The sequence below is a fragment of the Asterias amurensis genome, chromosome 10 (assembly GCF_032118995.1).
Source record: "Asterias amurensis chromosome 10, ASM3211899v1".
NCBI classification, from domain to species: Eukaryota; Metazoa; Echinodermata; class Asteroidea; order Forcipulatida; family Asteriidae; genus Asterias; species Asterias amurensis.
Window position 1 is genome coordinate 19,044,977 of NC_092657.1, and position 17,122 is coordinate 19,062,098.

At 38.7% G+C, this 17,122-nt stretch overlaps 2 protein-coding genes across 2 annotated transcripts in view; both read left to right on the forward strand.

Annotated features, from left to right (window-relative positions):
* The window catches only part of LOC139943208 (uncharacterized), a 154,182-nt gene that overhangs the window by 65,401 nt on the left and 71,659 nt on the right, over positions 1-17,122 (forward strand). The gene's annotated exons all lie outside the window — the stretch shown is intronic.
* On the forward strand, positions 5,114-7,338 carry LOC139942856 (uncharacterized). Its single transcript, XM_071939648.1, has 3 exons — positions 5,114-5,174; positions 5,938-6,144; positions 7,079-7,338. The coding sequence occupies exons 1-3, from the start codon at positions 5,114-5,116 to the stop codon at positions 7,336-7,338; spliced, it is 528 nt and encodes a 175-aa protein (XP_071795749.1).

Sequence of the window (17,122 nt, forward strand, 5' to 3'; positions counted from 1 at the left end):
GGATTTTAAGGCCATGGAATAGTTATACAGTACCCACAAAGCACAAAATTGAAAAAAAAAATGCGATCGGACGTATAGTTTGTGAGATATGGCAATCTAAAGATTGGCTAATTAAATATTCATGTCGTTATAACTTAGTTAATTAATTATTTAATTTATGCAAATTACATTTAACTACAACTTCAAGACCTTAGCTTTAATATGATATATGGTCTGACTCTTTTATACTAAGCCAAGTATGATTTTTCGAATTGACAAAATGCGTGTACTAATCCAATGGCTTTTTGAGAGAAGGAAAGAATAATAATAATAATAAAAACAAATAAAAATCTTGATAAGAACAATAGCTGTTCCGACTGAAAGTTCGGAACAGCTAATAATAATAATAACAAATAAAAATCTTGACGATTTCAATAGCTGTTCCGACCACTACTTCGGAACAGCTAATAATAATAATAATAATAATAATAATAATAATAAAAATCTCGACGAAAACAATAGCTGTTCCGACTAATTACTTCTTTCTCGAAAACTGTTGCACTTCAGAGGGAGCCGTTTCTCACAATGTTTTATACCATCAACCTCTCCCCATTACTCGTCACCAAGAAATGTTTTATGCTAATAATTATTTTGAGTAATTACCAATAGTGTCCACTGCCTTAAATAAGAACCACTAAAAACTCGACCTACCTTTAAGTTTGAATCAGAAGTAGCTAGCCTGTGGAGAGCAGATAAAATGCCTGTCGCTTTGTTGATGTCAGCAAGCGTTGTAATCGTTGTTCAATGGCGTACTGTGACGTGTTGCATATTATAATTATAAAAAGGCCTATTAAACAAAAGCCAATTCATGGTCACGAACAAATCTATCCTTTTGTGAAAGCGTTTTACCAATTTTATTTCGCCTCGGTACGACCTGGTCTGGTTACGGTGACGTGATGCATATTGCAAAGGTGAAAAAGGCTGATACCAAAGCAATTTCACGGTCACAAACAGATTTGACTTTGCCATGGAGAGATTTGTTGTTGTTTAACTAGGTGGATCAATACGGGGACCGGGGAAAACAACGTAATTATCCAATCGATTCCAAATTATTTTGTATTCGTTTGTCCTATTCTCCCTTCGGTAAGATCTTCTCAATGCATGGCATACTGTGACGTGTTGCATATTACAATTATAATCAGGCCTATTTAACAAAAGCCATTTCATGGTCGAGCAAAAAATCTTCCCTTTGTCATGCGTTCTACCAATTTAATTCGCCTCTGTATGATATGCACTGGTAACGGTGTGCTCAAACGACGTGAGGTGACGTGTTGCGTATTGCAGAGATGAAAAGGCCTAAACCAAAGCCTTCCCATGGTCGCGGGATATGGGAAATAAAGTAATTAGTCCATCGATTCCATAGTGTAAGGTGATTAAGATTGTCTCATGCAATTGTTTTTTATTGCACGACAGCCCTAATCTTATGTCGTGTCCAAAATGGGAATTTCGGGACGCTTGGTGGCCGGCAGCATACTTACCAGATACAATTTATTGTTCTTGGTAATGGGTGCGTACTCAGAACTACGTAGACAATGGACATTTTTCATAGTAAGTCTGCTGCCACCTAGCGTTCCAGATTATCACATTGACAGCTTACGGTTAAGAATTAGCCTGAACATCTGACGTCACACTTCGAGGCTCGTGAGTCATGCCAGAGACCTGCCTCAAAAACCGGCGTGTATTTTTACCTTTGACCTCATTCATCTCACTTAGAGACACGCAGTCAAAGTCTATTGCGGACGCGGCAGCAGTGTGCTGTTTTGGCATATTGTGACACGTTTATCTAAATAATTGTATCCAATGGAATCAATGGATCTGTCAGTAGGGACCTGCGGATAAAGACAGGGGCCAAGTCTACTGCTGAATCCCGTCCACAGAATTACATTAAATTTGCAGGGTTTGAAGAAAATGATAGTTGAAAGCTTCCCTTCGAATTTTACTAACTAAGGTTGTGTAGTTTTTCTAGAAATTAGTAAAACAAGTCACAAAATCATTTTGGTCTCATGAGACCAAAATTATTTGAGCATGTAAAATCCCCTTAACCAGTTATGATATTATACCAAAACCATAGCATAACCGGTTAATATGTTTTTAAATGCTAAAATTGAGATGAAAATTACTACTTTTGTTCAAATACTAAAGCACCTCGGTAAGTAAAATTTCAAGGGAAGCTTTCTTCTATCATAATCTTCAAACTGTGTAAGTTTAATTTAAATCTGTGGACATTGTGTTTTTTGTTAGGGAAAAGTACACCCTTTAAATATGCCTAGACCAAACCAATGTTAAAGGATCTGGGTACTTTTTCAAAATGTCCATATATTAACACTAAACGTACATTGTTTGAAGATAATGATAGTGGAAAGCTTCCCTTCAAATATTACTTACTGAGGTGCTGTAGTTTTTGAGAAATGAGTAAAACAATGTCAGGAAAATTTGTTTGTAAACGATTAAAATAATTTTCGTATCATGAGACGAAAACTATTTTCATGACATTGTTTTACTCATTTCCCAAAAACTACAGCACCTCAGCACGTAATATTTTCAGGGAAGCTTTCTACTATCATAATCTTCAAACCCTTTAAGTGGACGTCCATGATCACTTAATCATTCTTCATATGAGGTTTGATTAGACTTTCAAGGTAAAATGGTGATGAAGAGCCTTCCTTCTGCAGTGGAGCGACATGGGCTAGATAGAAATATAGATATTTCAAGGTATTGATCAAGGTATTGATCTTGTTAGTGTCAGCCTTTTATGCTACCGCAAGTAATTATATTCGATATTAACAGTCCCTGGACAAATTTAAGTCCCTTACTCTACGGGTATACGTTTGAGATGACACAACGCAGTACGCCATTGTGCAGGCTAGACAGTTACGATACAACACACAATCTCTTTGAGGTTATTTTACTGTGTTTGAGTTTGGAAGTGAGTTTATGATTTAATGGTTACGTCCCGTGCACCATTGAGTTACACCATTGAGATACACAGTTGAGTGACACCATTGAGTTAAACTAATGAGTTACACCAGTGAGTTACGCTATTCAGTTATATCATTGAGTTACACCTCTTAAAGACACCATTGAGAGACACACCGATGAGCTTCACCTTTGAGTGACACACTTGAGTTACACCACTGAGTGACACCGTTGAGTTATACACCATTGAGTTTTACCATTGAGTAACACCATTAAGTAACACCATTGATTCACACCATTGAGTTACACCATTGAACTTAAGCATTGAGTTCCACAAATGAGTAATACCACTGAGTTACAAAACTGAGCTACACATTTGAGTCAAACCAATGAGTTACACATTTGAGTTACCAGGTTGAATTACACTACTGAGTTAACTCATTGGAATACACCACTGAGTTACATCATTTAATTATACCATCGAGTTACACTGCTATGTCAAGCTTGTGGTTGACTCACCAGTTGAGGGAATTTACATTAATATTCCGGTAGTTTCTTATAGGAAGGTAGGTCATCTTTGTATAACGCCAAAGTAGAGGTAGTGATTTTGATTATAAACAAAAACTTGTTGAGGGGATATACTTGTTTTTTCGACGAAACGAAATACTTTCATTAAATGGTCTATGTACTTTTTCCTAACAAAACATTTCCACAGATTTACATTAAACTTACACAGTTTGAATATTATGATAGTAGAAAGCTTCCCCTGAAGTGTTACTTATGACTGAGGTGCTGCAGTTTTTGAGAAATAAGTGAGACAAACAATTTTCGTCTCAGTTTTAGCATGTAAAAATGTATTTACCAGATATGCTATGGTTTTGGTATAATATCATATCTGATAATGGGGTTTTACATAATAAAATAATTTTCGTCTTACTTATTTAAAAAAAAAAAAATGCACAACCTGAGCTAGGAAGCTTTTCACTATCAATATCTCCAACCCTGTAAGTTTAATGTAAATCTTTGGACATTTTGAAAAAGTACCCGGATCCTTTAATTCGGTTTACCTTTCCATACTTCCTCGTTACTTTGACAGGTACACTTACTAAAGACAACAAACGAAGTAACGCAGCTGTTGTAAAAGCACCTATCGTTTTAAATTTTTTACTCGTATTCTAAAAATGAAAATGCAAGGAGACGGACAATTTTATTACGGTGATTTTGACACCTTGTTTGTTACACTCGGTCAAGTATTGTGTCGGTCAGGTATTGTGTCGCGATATGTGCTTACAGGTGAAAAGTGCCCATTTCCATTGTTGCAGTAACTCCTATTGACATGGTTGATCTCTCCTCTGATTCAGCGTTAAGCTAAAAGCGGGAATTTTCAAAAGCTGCTCTTGTAAATAGGAGTTACTGCAACAATGGAAATGGGCACTTTTCACCTGTAAGCACAAACCGCGACGACAATACTCGACCGATTGTTACAAACAAGGTGTACAAATCACCGTAATTAAATTGTTCGTGTCCTGGTATTTTCTTTTTTAGAATACAAGTAACAATTTTAGACTCGTATGTGCTTTTACAACAGCTTCGTTACCTGTTTTGATGTCTTTATATCATTGTACACAGCATCAACGATTTACAGTCGTATCTACAGGAAACATACGCATAGTGTATTCAGCTGCCAAGAGCACAAGGATAGACCTACAGTTTAAGGATTCGGGTACTTTTTCAAAATGTCCAAAAATTTACATTTAACTTACAAGGTTTGAAGATAATGATAGTGGAAATACTCCCTTCAAATATTACTTACTATAAGGTTGTGTAGTTTTGAGAAATAAGTAAAACAAGTCACAAAATAATTTTAGTCTCATGAGACCAAAATCATTTTAGCATGTAAAATCCCCTTAACCAGTTATGATATTATACCAAAACCATAGCATAACTGGTAAATACGTTGTTTACATTCTAAAACTGAGACAAAAAGTTACTCATTTCCCCCCAAAAAATACAGCAACTCAGTATATAACATTTCAGGGGAAGCTTTCTACTATCATAATCTACAAACTGTGTAAGTTTAATGTTAATCTGTGGACATTGTGTTTTGTGTTAGGAAAAAGTATTATACCTTTTTAAACAACGATTCTTATTTACAGATATGATGATCAGCCTGGCGTTTATGTTTGCCGCCAGTATTTTGTTCCTGTGCCAATGTGACGGTAAGCGATTTCAATTTAATATAAAATCAAACTAGTAATACCAGGCCGAACCACATATCGGTTTGAAAGGTGCACTTCGTTCTTTTAAGTTTTCTTTTGTATTGTTTTTGTTTTACAACACACGTGACCAGCGGCTTTGAAGTGCCATCCGAAGGGCAAAGCATCACTGTTTAAAGGCAGTAGACACAACTGGTAATTACTCAAAATAATTATTAGCATAAAATCTTTCTTGGTGACGAGTCATGGGGAGAGTTTGATGGTATAAAACATTGTGAGAAACGGCTCCCTCTGAAGTGCCATAGTTTTCGAGACCTCAGATTTCGAGCTTGAGGTATCGAAGTCAACCAATTAAACGCACACAACTTCGTGTGGCAATGGTGTTTTTTTTCTTTCATTATTATCTCGCAAGTTCGATGACCGATTAAGCTCAAATTTTCACAGGTTTGTTATTTAATGCATATGTTGAGATACGCCAACTGTGAAGGCTAGTTTTTGACAATTACCAATAGTGTCCACTGCCTTTAAGTGTCCCACTTAAGGACTAGACGACACTACTTTGACTCGAATTTATACTCTGCTGATTGGAAACAAAATCATTTGGATCAGGTGCCTTTATAAACCCCTAGACCATGACACGCCACGTGCGTCTTACATGCGTATTCAACTCCGGCCAAAAGGTGACATTCTGAAGATTAATTTATGTTTAATAATGAGAACTTGTATTTGTATTATTCTCATTTATTTTTATATCTGTATCGTGCAGCAATGGTTTGTTCCATTAGTCAGGAACATGATCCGAGTGCAGGCAATATATACCGATGGGTCGTCCCAGTGGAAGATCCCTGTAGGTGTACTGAGATTCGAATGGGTGGTATGAACACACGTACTCCTTGCCGCAACTTCAAAGTCATCTACTTTGATATCCCGATGTCAACTGCAGATGAGGTTCACAATTTGCTCAACTGCTCAGGTACGATGTCAACAGCAACAAACTCACTAACATTTTAGATTTAATTTCACTGCTGATTATTTCGTTCGTATTTTTAATCAGATAAATTGCTTTTCAGTCAAAATCTTTAGGAGAGTTAAACATAACATCCACCTGGTATATTGAATCCGTCCAAAAGAGCTTGCAATTTTGTGACCCACTCTGTGAAAATGAGTCAGATGTCGCCAACTGCAGTATTAAGTTATGGACAGTTTAATGTGGAAAATGTATTTAAAAACGAAAAATATGTATATATATATATATTTTCTTTTTAACATCTTTAGTTGCATGGTTAACTTGTAGAACACTTACTTTTAGGCAATAAAGCTATGAATACAACAATCATACTTATGTCTAATTTATATCCTTTTGCACACAATGGTAGTTTAAAATATCATTTTACTTGTAATTCGTTTTTTCACAAAAAATAGTGTAGTGGCTAATTTTAAACGGGAGTAACTCAGTAACGTGATACACCCCAAAGCTTAGACACATACCAAATTACTGCTGCTGGTGTGTTCTTTCCAGCCACGCATAAAACACAATTCTTGAAACTGCCTTTATGTGACTCATTTTCACAGATCGGGTCAAATTTATTTTAGGCAGAACATAATTGTATCAACTGTGCTGATTCCCTTTATACTCGTTGCTCACAAGCTTTGTACCACAGCATTAACCCAACATCTCATTCTATGCAACTTAGAATGAACCGAATTTCAAAGTTGATAGATTCATGTTTTTTGTAAAACATTTCAACTCCTTTAAACTCTGGTGTGAGTGACATTTTTTTTTTTTTTTTTTTTTTACCTTCCCTATCTCTGTTTGTTTCTGTTCGTCAACATTTTTATACAATTATTTGCATTAAAATTGAAGACACTTTTCCCATGTGTTTAATCCAATATCTTAAATATTTCAGGTGAGCCGGTCACCAAAAGCACATCATTAACATCAAGTCACTACTCGGCATCTCTTACAACCGAAGTAAATTGCGCTGACGCTGGTGATGGTCAATACTTTGCTGACCACAGTGACTGCACGAAGTATTACCGATGCATTCTGGGGGATCTTATCCATGAGTCATGTACGGATGGTTTGACCTTTAACCCCGACTACTTTGCATGTGACTATTCTGACAACGTTCTTTGTGCGGACTTTAACGACGGCTACGGACAATAAGCTCATTAATACCAACAATTATATGTGAACTATTTAAGGCAGAAAATACAATGACTTACATACTGGCAACGACGTCACGCAAGTTTATACCCATAATAGTTAAGGGGTAACAATAGGAAAGCTTTTATTTTTATTTTATTTTTATTTTTTAGATGGTGTTCTTTCAATTGAAAACGTGTTCGCCGCCAGAGGGCGAATTAAACATGTGCACACGAAAATATGTTAACAACTTAATATAAGAAAACGAACAAAAACAAACGGAGAAAGTAAAGAGGTCTAGCAAATCAAATTTGTCCCTTTTCTGCAGCCGATTTCACGAAACTCTAGGATTAGTCCTAACTCGAATTAGGACGGGTAACCCGTCCTAACTTAGGATGGGTTAAAGGCTTTCTAGGTAAAGAGCCCTGCGGCCGATTTCACGAAACTCTAGGATTAGTCCTAACTCGAATTAGGACGAGTAACCCGTCCTAACTTAGGATGGGTTAAAGGCTTTCTAGGCTAAGAGCCCTGCGGCCGATTTCACGAAACTCTAGGATTAGTCCTAACTCGAATTAGGACGAGTAACCCGTCCTAACTTAGGATGGGTTCAATGCTTCTACGTATTTGGATACGGGACTCAACATGTCCTAAGTCCTAAGATTAATCCTAAGTTAGGAAGAGTTTGTTGAAATCGACGGCTGGTCACTCACAGGCCCGCCGGGAAAGACGTGCACTAGTAAGCACATTATGATAGTCGATGTGTCACTAACTAAAATAAAAACTAAAAACTACACCTTTGCATGAATTTTTATTTGGCTTTACTTATAGAACTTTCTTTTGTTGATAAACAAACCGCCTTGGTTGGCATGGTCGGCCGAATGTTAGTAAAACATTCAATCGTATTAACAGATGTTTTAACAAAATTCAACACTTTCTGCAAACTTTCAATTGAACAAAATATATCTTATAACTAGTTGTTTAAACAAAATCAACAAATCGGGTTGCATTGTTACCAAAAAATTGCTATTTTTTCTTGATTTGCAATTACGGCTTTCCATAGTTTTCCAATCTGGGTTTGCAAAAACTCGAGCTGTGACGTTGCAAAAGAAAGGTCTATAGAACACTTTCCGGACGCGTGGTGGCAGCATACTTACCTGTTGAAATTCATAGTTTTCGGTAATGTGCGCAGGCTCAGAATTTTTCGTAAACAATTTTACCTGGTAAGTCTTCTGCCACCTAGCGTTCCAAAGTCTCCCATTAGAGATAGCATGCATGACTCTAGTCTTCACATGACTCCATAAGGGCCGGTTGTTTTGATGCCAAGCCTGTTGTCGTTGTTTTATAACCGCTTTAATTTCGGCCGTGATCCATGGCTTGTCGGTCGCGTGGAAACGAATATTGCGAGTAGGTAAGTGGACACGAAGGTGCTGTTGGATTGTTTTGCATAGTAGATCACACTTTTGAGATGGATCATCGATTTGCAAGATTTCTTCCCAGGTATGGCTAGTGAGCCATGAACCGAATGACCTGAGGCCACTGTCTGTCAATGGGCGTACAGTCTTCTTGCGACTAACTTGGTTAGTTTTTACAACTTTGTCTTTAGGCACCCAAAGTACACAATTATGGTCGCTTCTAGCCACTGGACATAAAATTTCAGTCTGAAAATAAAGATAAGAATAATTTGTGATAATCTTATCTAAAATGTTAAGACCTCTAGTCGGCTGCAAGACAACTTGAGTAAAACGCTCATCCTGTAAAAATCCTTGGATATCCAAGTCATTAAAATCTCCAATCAAAGAAATTCCAGCACCCGGATACTGTACTTGAAGAGAATCAATGCTTGCAATGAGATGATCTATATAGTCTTGGGCATGAGGACTCCTTGGTGGGAAGTAGACAACACACGTAATAAGAGATGACATTTGACGTGGTAGTCTAGGGGGTCTCATGTGGATCCAAAGAGCTTCAATGTTATCAGGAACGTGTATTGGTAGTTCCCTCGCTTTCAAAAAGTGCCTAGCATAAAAAGCCACTCCACCACCCTGGCGGTTGCTTCTTGATTTGAAGTTAGCAGAAAATCCAGGAATGGCAAACTGGTCGGGAGGCGAATCAGGGTGTAACCAAGTTTCAGTAATAGCTATGGTATGAGCATTGTTGGCATTGGCTACCATAGTTATTTCATCAAATTTGTTGACTATTGATCTAGAGTTTAGCAGGAACAGTGTAGGTTAGCAATATGTTTTCTTGGGACGAGCAGTCGTCGTGATTGTTACCTTTGTTAGACATCTTGATTGGAGTCTTATGGCTGATTTTTCTTGAAAACTTGGTGCTGCAGGTAGACGTGGGCGTATTAAAACATCAATCTTCTCATTGTTGACATTATTGTTATTGTGGATAATTGGATGTTGGAGGTTGACAGCATTTCGATGTGTCTTCAACCCACCACGGTGTCCTCGACGAGTAGCAGGTTTGGTGTTAAGTCCAAGAGTTTTGATGATGTTCCAAGTTGGTGGTGGAACTTTTAGCTTGTCACATTTGGCCCTAACACTGTGAAGATAACGACTGGAATACTGGCGAATCGAGTCCTGTGTAGTTGGTCCTGGGTTTAGGATCAATATCACCACATTAAACCAATGACTGAAATGTTGAAGTTGAGTTGTCGTAATATTGAACTCTTGGCCCTACATATTTAAAAGGTATATGTTTAAGCTCACGTATACCTGCAGTAAAACTAGGAACCAAGTATACAGTACATTGTGTCCTGCTGTAGAAACTCCATGAAAGCAGCAGAAGTAACACAATGTGACCCTTGTTACTAGTCATTGTTCAGTTAGCAGATCACCATTCAAGAAGCATGTAGTCCCTTGTAGAGTATTTTGTTGTTGCTTGGCACAGTTGAGCGAGCATGGCCAAGATGGAAGAAGTAGTATGAATGTTACTAAAGACCACTTCAGGTATAGGTTCAGAGAAACGATTATTAAAAACACCTTCAAATTGTTAAAATGTTCAGTTCAAAAAGATCCTGCAGTGTCAGTGGGCCTTAATGCAGTGTTTACTAACAAAACTAGAGCCTCAAGTAGACTAAAAAAAACACACACAAAGACAGTTTTGGAGCAAGTTTGGTTGAGCTGTATGTAGTACAGCGCCCAATCACAGGAAGCACTAGCTAAAAAGAAGCCTTGAAATTTGTTGCAACAAATTACTAGAGTGTTTAAACATAAAATTTGCTGCTCAAAATCAAATTCTGACAGCCTATGTAATACTGTTTACCTCCAAAACGCCAGTTTTCAAAAAGTTTCTTTTTAAAATGTATCGATGCACATGTTTTCAGCAATATGGTGCAACCATGGATCGACAGCATAAAACACTGCGAGTGAGATCCAGCAATCCATACGTATGCGCTGACAACCTGCACAGCTTGAAACAATGGACCGATTACAATGGAAGCTATTGTTCCCCCTATTACCAATACAACAACAAAATGTGATGCGTCTTCCAGTGTGAATCATTTCGAGATAGTGTATTATGTAACATTTCCATCGCAATGAACACAAACAAGACAAGCAAGAATGATATGGATTAAAACAATCCCAGCTGGAATGTATCTCTGTGAGTAGACTTTGGCAAAACAATAACAGCCAGCCACAGCGTTATCACGTAGGAGATGCCAATGGCTGACCCTGCAAATGTAGAGGACACAATTTTTAACAAACAACTTATGATTTGAATAGAGAAATAAAGATGATTACAATTATGCCCCATATATCGTGGAAGTGTCGTGGCCGAGCGGATACGAGCACCGAATTTAAACTCCGGTGTTTCTGATCAGCATAGTGTGGGTTCGAATCCCACAGTCGTGACACTTGTGGCGTCCTTGGGATGGGCCGTAAAGCCCTTGGTCCCATGTGCGGTGTAACGCATGTAAAAGAACTTATTGATCAGAGAAGGGGTTCGCCCCGGTGTTCTGAATGTGCCGTAGCACCTTGCAGACCCTTAAAAGTTACTACATTCTAGGGTTTCAAAATGTATACCATAAAAACCTATTGAAAGATTGATATATAAATACCTCAGACAGTTTCGCTGTTCCTATGGACCGATCCGGCCTATCAATCAAACTGTGCGCGTTCACCCATTTGACCAATCACAGCAATGATTGTGGTCGGACAAACTCGGTCATGCGTGCGCGTATATTTGGCAGAATCGTGCAGAATGTCATTGGGAGTTTTCGTACACGTGTCTTGCTCGAGTTTGCGGTGGGCGGAGCTTAGTGGAAAGTCGGATCGGTCCATTGGTGCACAGCGCGTCACGTGGGTGTGTTTAAACCTTTGATTATGACCAGTCAAAAGTGTTGATATGGGCGTGACACGCGAGCTTGCACCTGTGCTTATAAGATAGTTTGTTCATTCATATTGGTCGAGAGCGACGGCTGAAATAGTTCTGCCATCCCGATACGCGCGACGCGCACAGCATTCCCTTATAAGGAGTTGTTTATCTGCTAGGGCCTTACCATTTCATAGCTGGAGGGGTGCTGTGTTGAAATAAATCATTGAACAATTATAACTGTTGCATTTAGTTTACTTTTTGACCAAAAAGTGTTGATATTTTTTGACCGAAAAGGTATTTATGAACGGGAATCAAAGTGTGTTGAATCGGTTTTCAAATTCAACACACATTGATTCCCTTATTACACTCAGCGCCTTATCTTGGTACGTGCGCTGTATAAGACTTCAAAATTATTGTGGCCGATGACGTCATTCACATTGTCCCGTGTCAAACATAAAGATGCGTAACAAACATAGGGTGCACTTTGCCAAAGGTCTAGAGGTATTGATTTGTTTGTTTGTATTCGTATTTAAGAAATTTCTCCAAACTTCGCTACTATATATAATTGTTTTCGTGATCACTCATTCCTTTACTTACCTGTAATTACGGTAAGGATGAAGGTTATGACGTATAAACTGGATAGGAATGACGCAGTTATCATGGAGATACCAGCAACTAATCCACTCACTGTCACCACAGTCCTGGCGCCAAATCTCTCCTTTAGAGGCGTAGCTAAGACACCTGTTCAGAAGGAGCAAACTTGTTAAAGATGAGCTATAATGGTACTCCTACATTAAAATCACTATCAGAACTTGTTTATGTTGTGTTCAGCTATCAATTTATTGTTGTGGTCATGTTTTTCTCCAAATAATTTTGCTACAATTTGACCGAAAACATTTGACCTCGATTCTTCGATTTTGAAATTTCCCGCCCTGTACTGGTTCCCGGCTATTAAACCAACACTGAAACCAAAGCGGATTTGTAAACCAGCGGACGTCATGAACGTGGTCAAAAAATGGTGACGTCACACCCATGAAGCAACGAGAGTAAACAAAGATTACGCCATGTTACTCCGTGTGTTGTGTATGCGTTTTCATCCACACTATAGTCGTGCGTGTGTGCTACGAAGCTTTTTGTTTCTAGTGTATCAGCTATAAATACTGCCGACTATTTGGTTGTTTGTGGATGCACTAGAAGTTTCAAAATTTGTGTAAGAAACATCGAGAGAATTCAGGGGGATCTTCTACCACCAGGCCCCAGCCAGTGCTGCTTGTGCATGCTACGACGTCGGGGGGGGGGGGGGGTCCCACTGCCGTGGCCCTGGTCACAAGTGGCCGTGGAACAGCAAAAGAATCAAGGCATTACAGAAAAGAGAGGGAGAAAAGCCTGGTAAGTACTTGTTAATAATTTTTAAAAATCTACTACTGAGAAACTATCTCCATTATTAATTCAGGCCCAATACATGTACATGTAATTATAATAAGAAAAATAGTAAACAATCTCTACCCTTTTCATGCAAGGAACAATCATCATGCTGTCAAATGACACGATGTGCATGCTCTGAATCTGACTACCATAAAATAGCTACATAGTGTATTGACTCTGTTGAGTGATGAATCCATGTAGCCACCCAGTGCGTTTGGCATGTTTATGCCCTGGTTTACACTTTCTGGCAAGTTCATGCTCAAACATGTGTGAACACTATATTAATCCATTTAAAAAGTTGATTGTTACAGTTAACAGTTTATTGGCCTTGCTGACATGTATTTATATTGGTCTATGCTGGATTGCTGGACATTGTTTTTGCCAAAGCTGCCTAAGAATTGTTCGTGTTTTTTTTTTAAGGCACAGCTCAAAAATATGTTCAAACTCCCATCCATATAATTGCCCATCCATGGTCATTTTTTTTCCTAATTCAGGAATTACCAATTCCGGAGAAGTTTAGTGTGAAGTTTTCCTATAGCTGTTGTTTATTATTGGCTTGGCACGGTTAGTTACATGGAGTGTTTACTATATTTTTATTTGCATTTGTAAAATAAGGCCAGTTCTTTTTCAGCACTAGTTTTTTTATTTATTTTTTGTTTTTGTATTTTTTTGATAGAAATAACTCGCAGCTCTACACTACAATGAGAATGCAGGACGAAGACAATGCAGGACGGAGACATGCTAGCCAGAACTAGAAATGGAGACCTAAGATTCTCAATAACACTTTAGGTAAGTAGTAGGCCTATGCATGCAAATTTTCAGAGGATCAGATGATTTCTTCATTTTTAGTTTTTCAGCTGCCCCTTTGAAAACTGTTCAAGGTGGAGGGGGGGGGGGAGGGGATGGGGTGTTGAATCGCAAGAACCCCCCCCCCCACCCACCCTGATCTGTACCTGAACAGTTTTGTACTAGGTGTAGATCTGGGGGAGGGGGTGGTTGGAGGTCATGTTTTTATCAGACATAAAGAAAACCTGCCCCCTTGGTTTTGTTGCATGTGGACTCCTTTTGTTCTGGTTTTGCGTTAACTCCTGTAAGGTTCTTTTCAAAACTACGCCAACTCAAAGAGAGATTGTCAGTTCATGATGTTACGTCAAACCTTCCGAGATTGTATTTCTGCCTTGTAAATTTTCAAGAAATCCCACATAATGATTATTTGGTTTTGTTTTTTATTTCTCATAAACAGATACGCAAACAATGCATGCACAATGCACTTGTTCATTGTCAGCAGGGTGACAAAACATGAAAACAACTCCATCCGCAGCTGATGTGTAACCCCCGTGTCATTGACATCAACCTTCACCAGCCGGAAAAGGATGGAGCAGCTTTTTTTTTTTTTTTTTTTTTTTTTGGGGGGGGGGGTGGGTCAAAGGTAGTGGGTTCAACTTTGTTTAAGAAACAATGACCTGTGCCCAGTTTCATGGATCTGTTCACCACCAAATTCCGCGCTATGATTACCGTTCTCTGCTTACGTCCAAAGGCTAAATTTCTGCGCTCACTTTGTAAGCGTAGAATGCCTGGTATAATCCCAAGTATGCACCCATGACCCGCAAAAGCCAAAATTCGCTGGTAACCTGTGAAACGCGCTTGATGTAAGCACAGAATTCCCTGCTTCCGCAAGTGCCGATTCTTTGTTTACAGTATGCAGATCCATGAAATTGGGCCCTAGCCTGTATATACACATAGATTTTTTGGTGGTTTTTTTTTTGGGTAGGGGGGGGGGGGGTTCCATGGTAGTAGAATCAACTTTGTTTGAAGAAAGAATGACCTGTGCCCAATTTCATGGATCTGTTCACCACCAAATTCCGCGCTATGATTACCGTTCTCTGCTTACGTCCAAAGGCTAAATTTCTGCGCTCACTTTGTAAGCGTAGAATGCCTGGTATAATCCCAAGTATGCACCCATGACCCGCAAAAGCCAAAATTCGCTGGTAACCTGTGAAACGCGCTTGATGTAAGCACAGAATTCCCTGCTTCCGCAAGTGCAGATTCTTTGTTTACAGTATGCAGATCCAGGAAATTGGGCCCTAGCCTGTACACATTTATTTATTTATTTATTTTTTTTTTTATAGGGGGGGGGGGTTCCATGGTAGTAGAATCAACTTTGTTTGAAGGAAGAATGACCTGTGCCCAATTTCATGGATCTGTTCACCACCAAATTCTGCGCCATGACCACCGTTCTCTGCTTACATCGAAAGGCTAAATTTCTGCGCTTACTATTGTAGAATGCCTGGTATAGACCAAGTATGCACCCATGACCCGCAAAAGCCAAAAATGATGTGGGTGTTTTATTTTATTTTTTATATTTATGTTATTTTTGTTTTTGTTTTGTAACCAGGGTAGTACAATCAACTTTGTTTAAAAACAGAATGACATGGTCTGTAAACAATGATTTTATTATACTCTTTTAATGTACAACTTAATTTACAATTTACAAAGAGAACCACAGCTAACTAGGTACATAACATGTCTTAGGTTTTTTTTATTAGGGGGAGGGGCGTTGACAGGGTTGTATAGTTAACTTTGTTTGAAGACGGAATGTTCAGATGATTTCGCTATCACTAGGCAATCTTTTTTCAATTTTGATATTTTAGACTCAAAAATAAACTACTGTCGTTTGCAAATACATACATTTTTAGTGTTGTCGTTATTATGGAGGTGTACATGTAGGCTTCTGTTTTTTTGTTTTGTTTTTATATTTCTGCTAATCAAGTTGAATGTTGTTACCATGTTAATCATAGTGTATTAGTTGGGTCATCTGGTGCAATCCCGTGACCGTGGAGAGCGAAGGTTTGTTTCTCAGTGGATTTGTCTTCTGTGAAGGATAATTAAGCAAATTAGCGGGGGTGTCCCTCGCGAAAGTGTGGGCGGAATCCGTGAGAGCCCGAAATCCAAAATGGCCGCCGTCGGCCATTTTGAAAATTACGTTTTCAATGGTTTGGCCTACAATACTGCTAAGTATATGATTTATGGGGTTTTTGGGGTCGAGGAATCCATTTTTGACGTCCATTTGATGATTTGACAAATTTTTAACCTTCAAATCCAAGATGGCCCTCGTTTTTCAGCTCAAAAAAATTTAAAAAATTAATTTGTCGTATAGTCTTCATAATAGACTCCAATAAAAGCTCTAATCATGTTAAGTTGAGTGATGGACAGTAAAACTACACAATAGTCATCCAAGAGGTTAAAGTTACAGATTTTTGTTGATTCAACCTATGAAAATTGGCTCTCAATGGTCACAAAAGTACTGGAATTTACCCAGCGAACTAATTGGTGAAATGTATGTATTGGAATTTGTCAATACCAGACACCACCCAATGAAAGATTACGGTACAGGTACACCAAAGTTTAGGTTGGTAGTAAATTATTGGTCCTCAGGCTTTTTTCCTATCACAAAATTAATCTATTCAGGCAATAAATGACTGAGTAAACTGAACATAAAGTACTTTAATTGTCACCTGGTTGTTCAAGTACAACGTCTACAATAAAAGCAGGAAATTGTCCTCTGGTTACGGTACTCAAGGACATCTGACATGCTTGTTGTATTAACTCTAAACACCTGTCCATTCATGGCTAACGTAACGTTCAATTGGGTGGTGTCTAATTTAATCTGTGGAAATTCTGTATTTACCCTGAATTTGCAATCTAACAATCCTCATCCGAATCTGTTGAGTCTCCAAACTCACTGTCATCATCGCTACTGTCATCGCTGCTGTCATCTAAACAGTCACGAGGTGTGAGCCGGTGGGGCAAGGGTGGAAGGGTGTGGCGCACTGGTCGGCACTTCCCATTCATGATTTCCCAACCATGACCAATGGGGGATGGATGCTCTAGTAAGTTGAAATGGAGCTGGCAGTATGTTATGAAGTTCGTCCTTTCCAAGTGGTGATTCAACGTGTCATCATCAGGCGGGAGGAGGACCGTACTCTTTTTCTTCAGCTTGTGCCACTTGGAAGCTCTGGCCTGCCCGCAAGTAGCATCTGCACTCTCGGCATATACC

Bases quoted from the DNA above. Each gene is read 5' to 3' on its own strand.
- LOC139942856 (XM_071939648.1), top strand. From the start codon at position 5,114: ATGATGATCAGCCTGGCGTTTATGTTTGCCGCCAGTATTTTGTTCCTG. The intron at 5,175-5,937 runs GTAAGCGATTTC...TGTATCGTGCAG, and splicing joins GTTCCTGTGCCAATGTGACG to CAATGGTTTGTTCCATTAGT. The intron at 6,145-7,078 runs GTACGATGTCAA...TAAATATTTCAG, and splicing joins CAATTTGCTCAACTGCTCAG to GTGAGCCGGTCACCAAAAGC.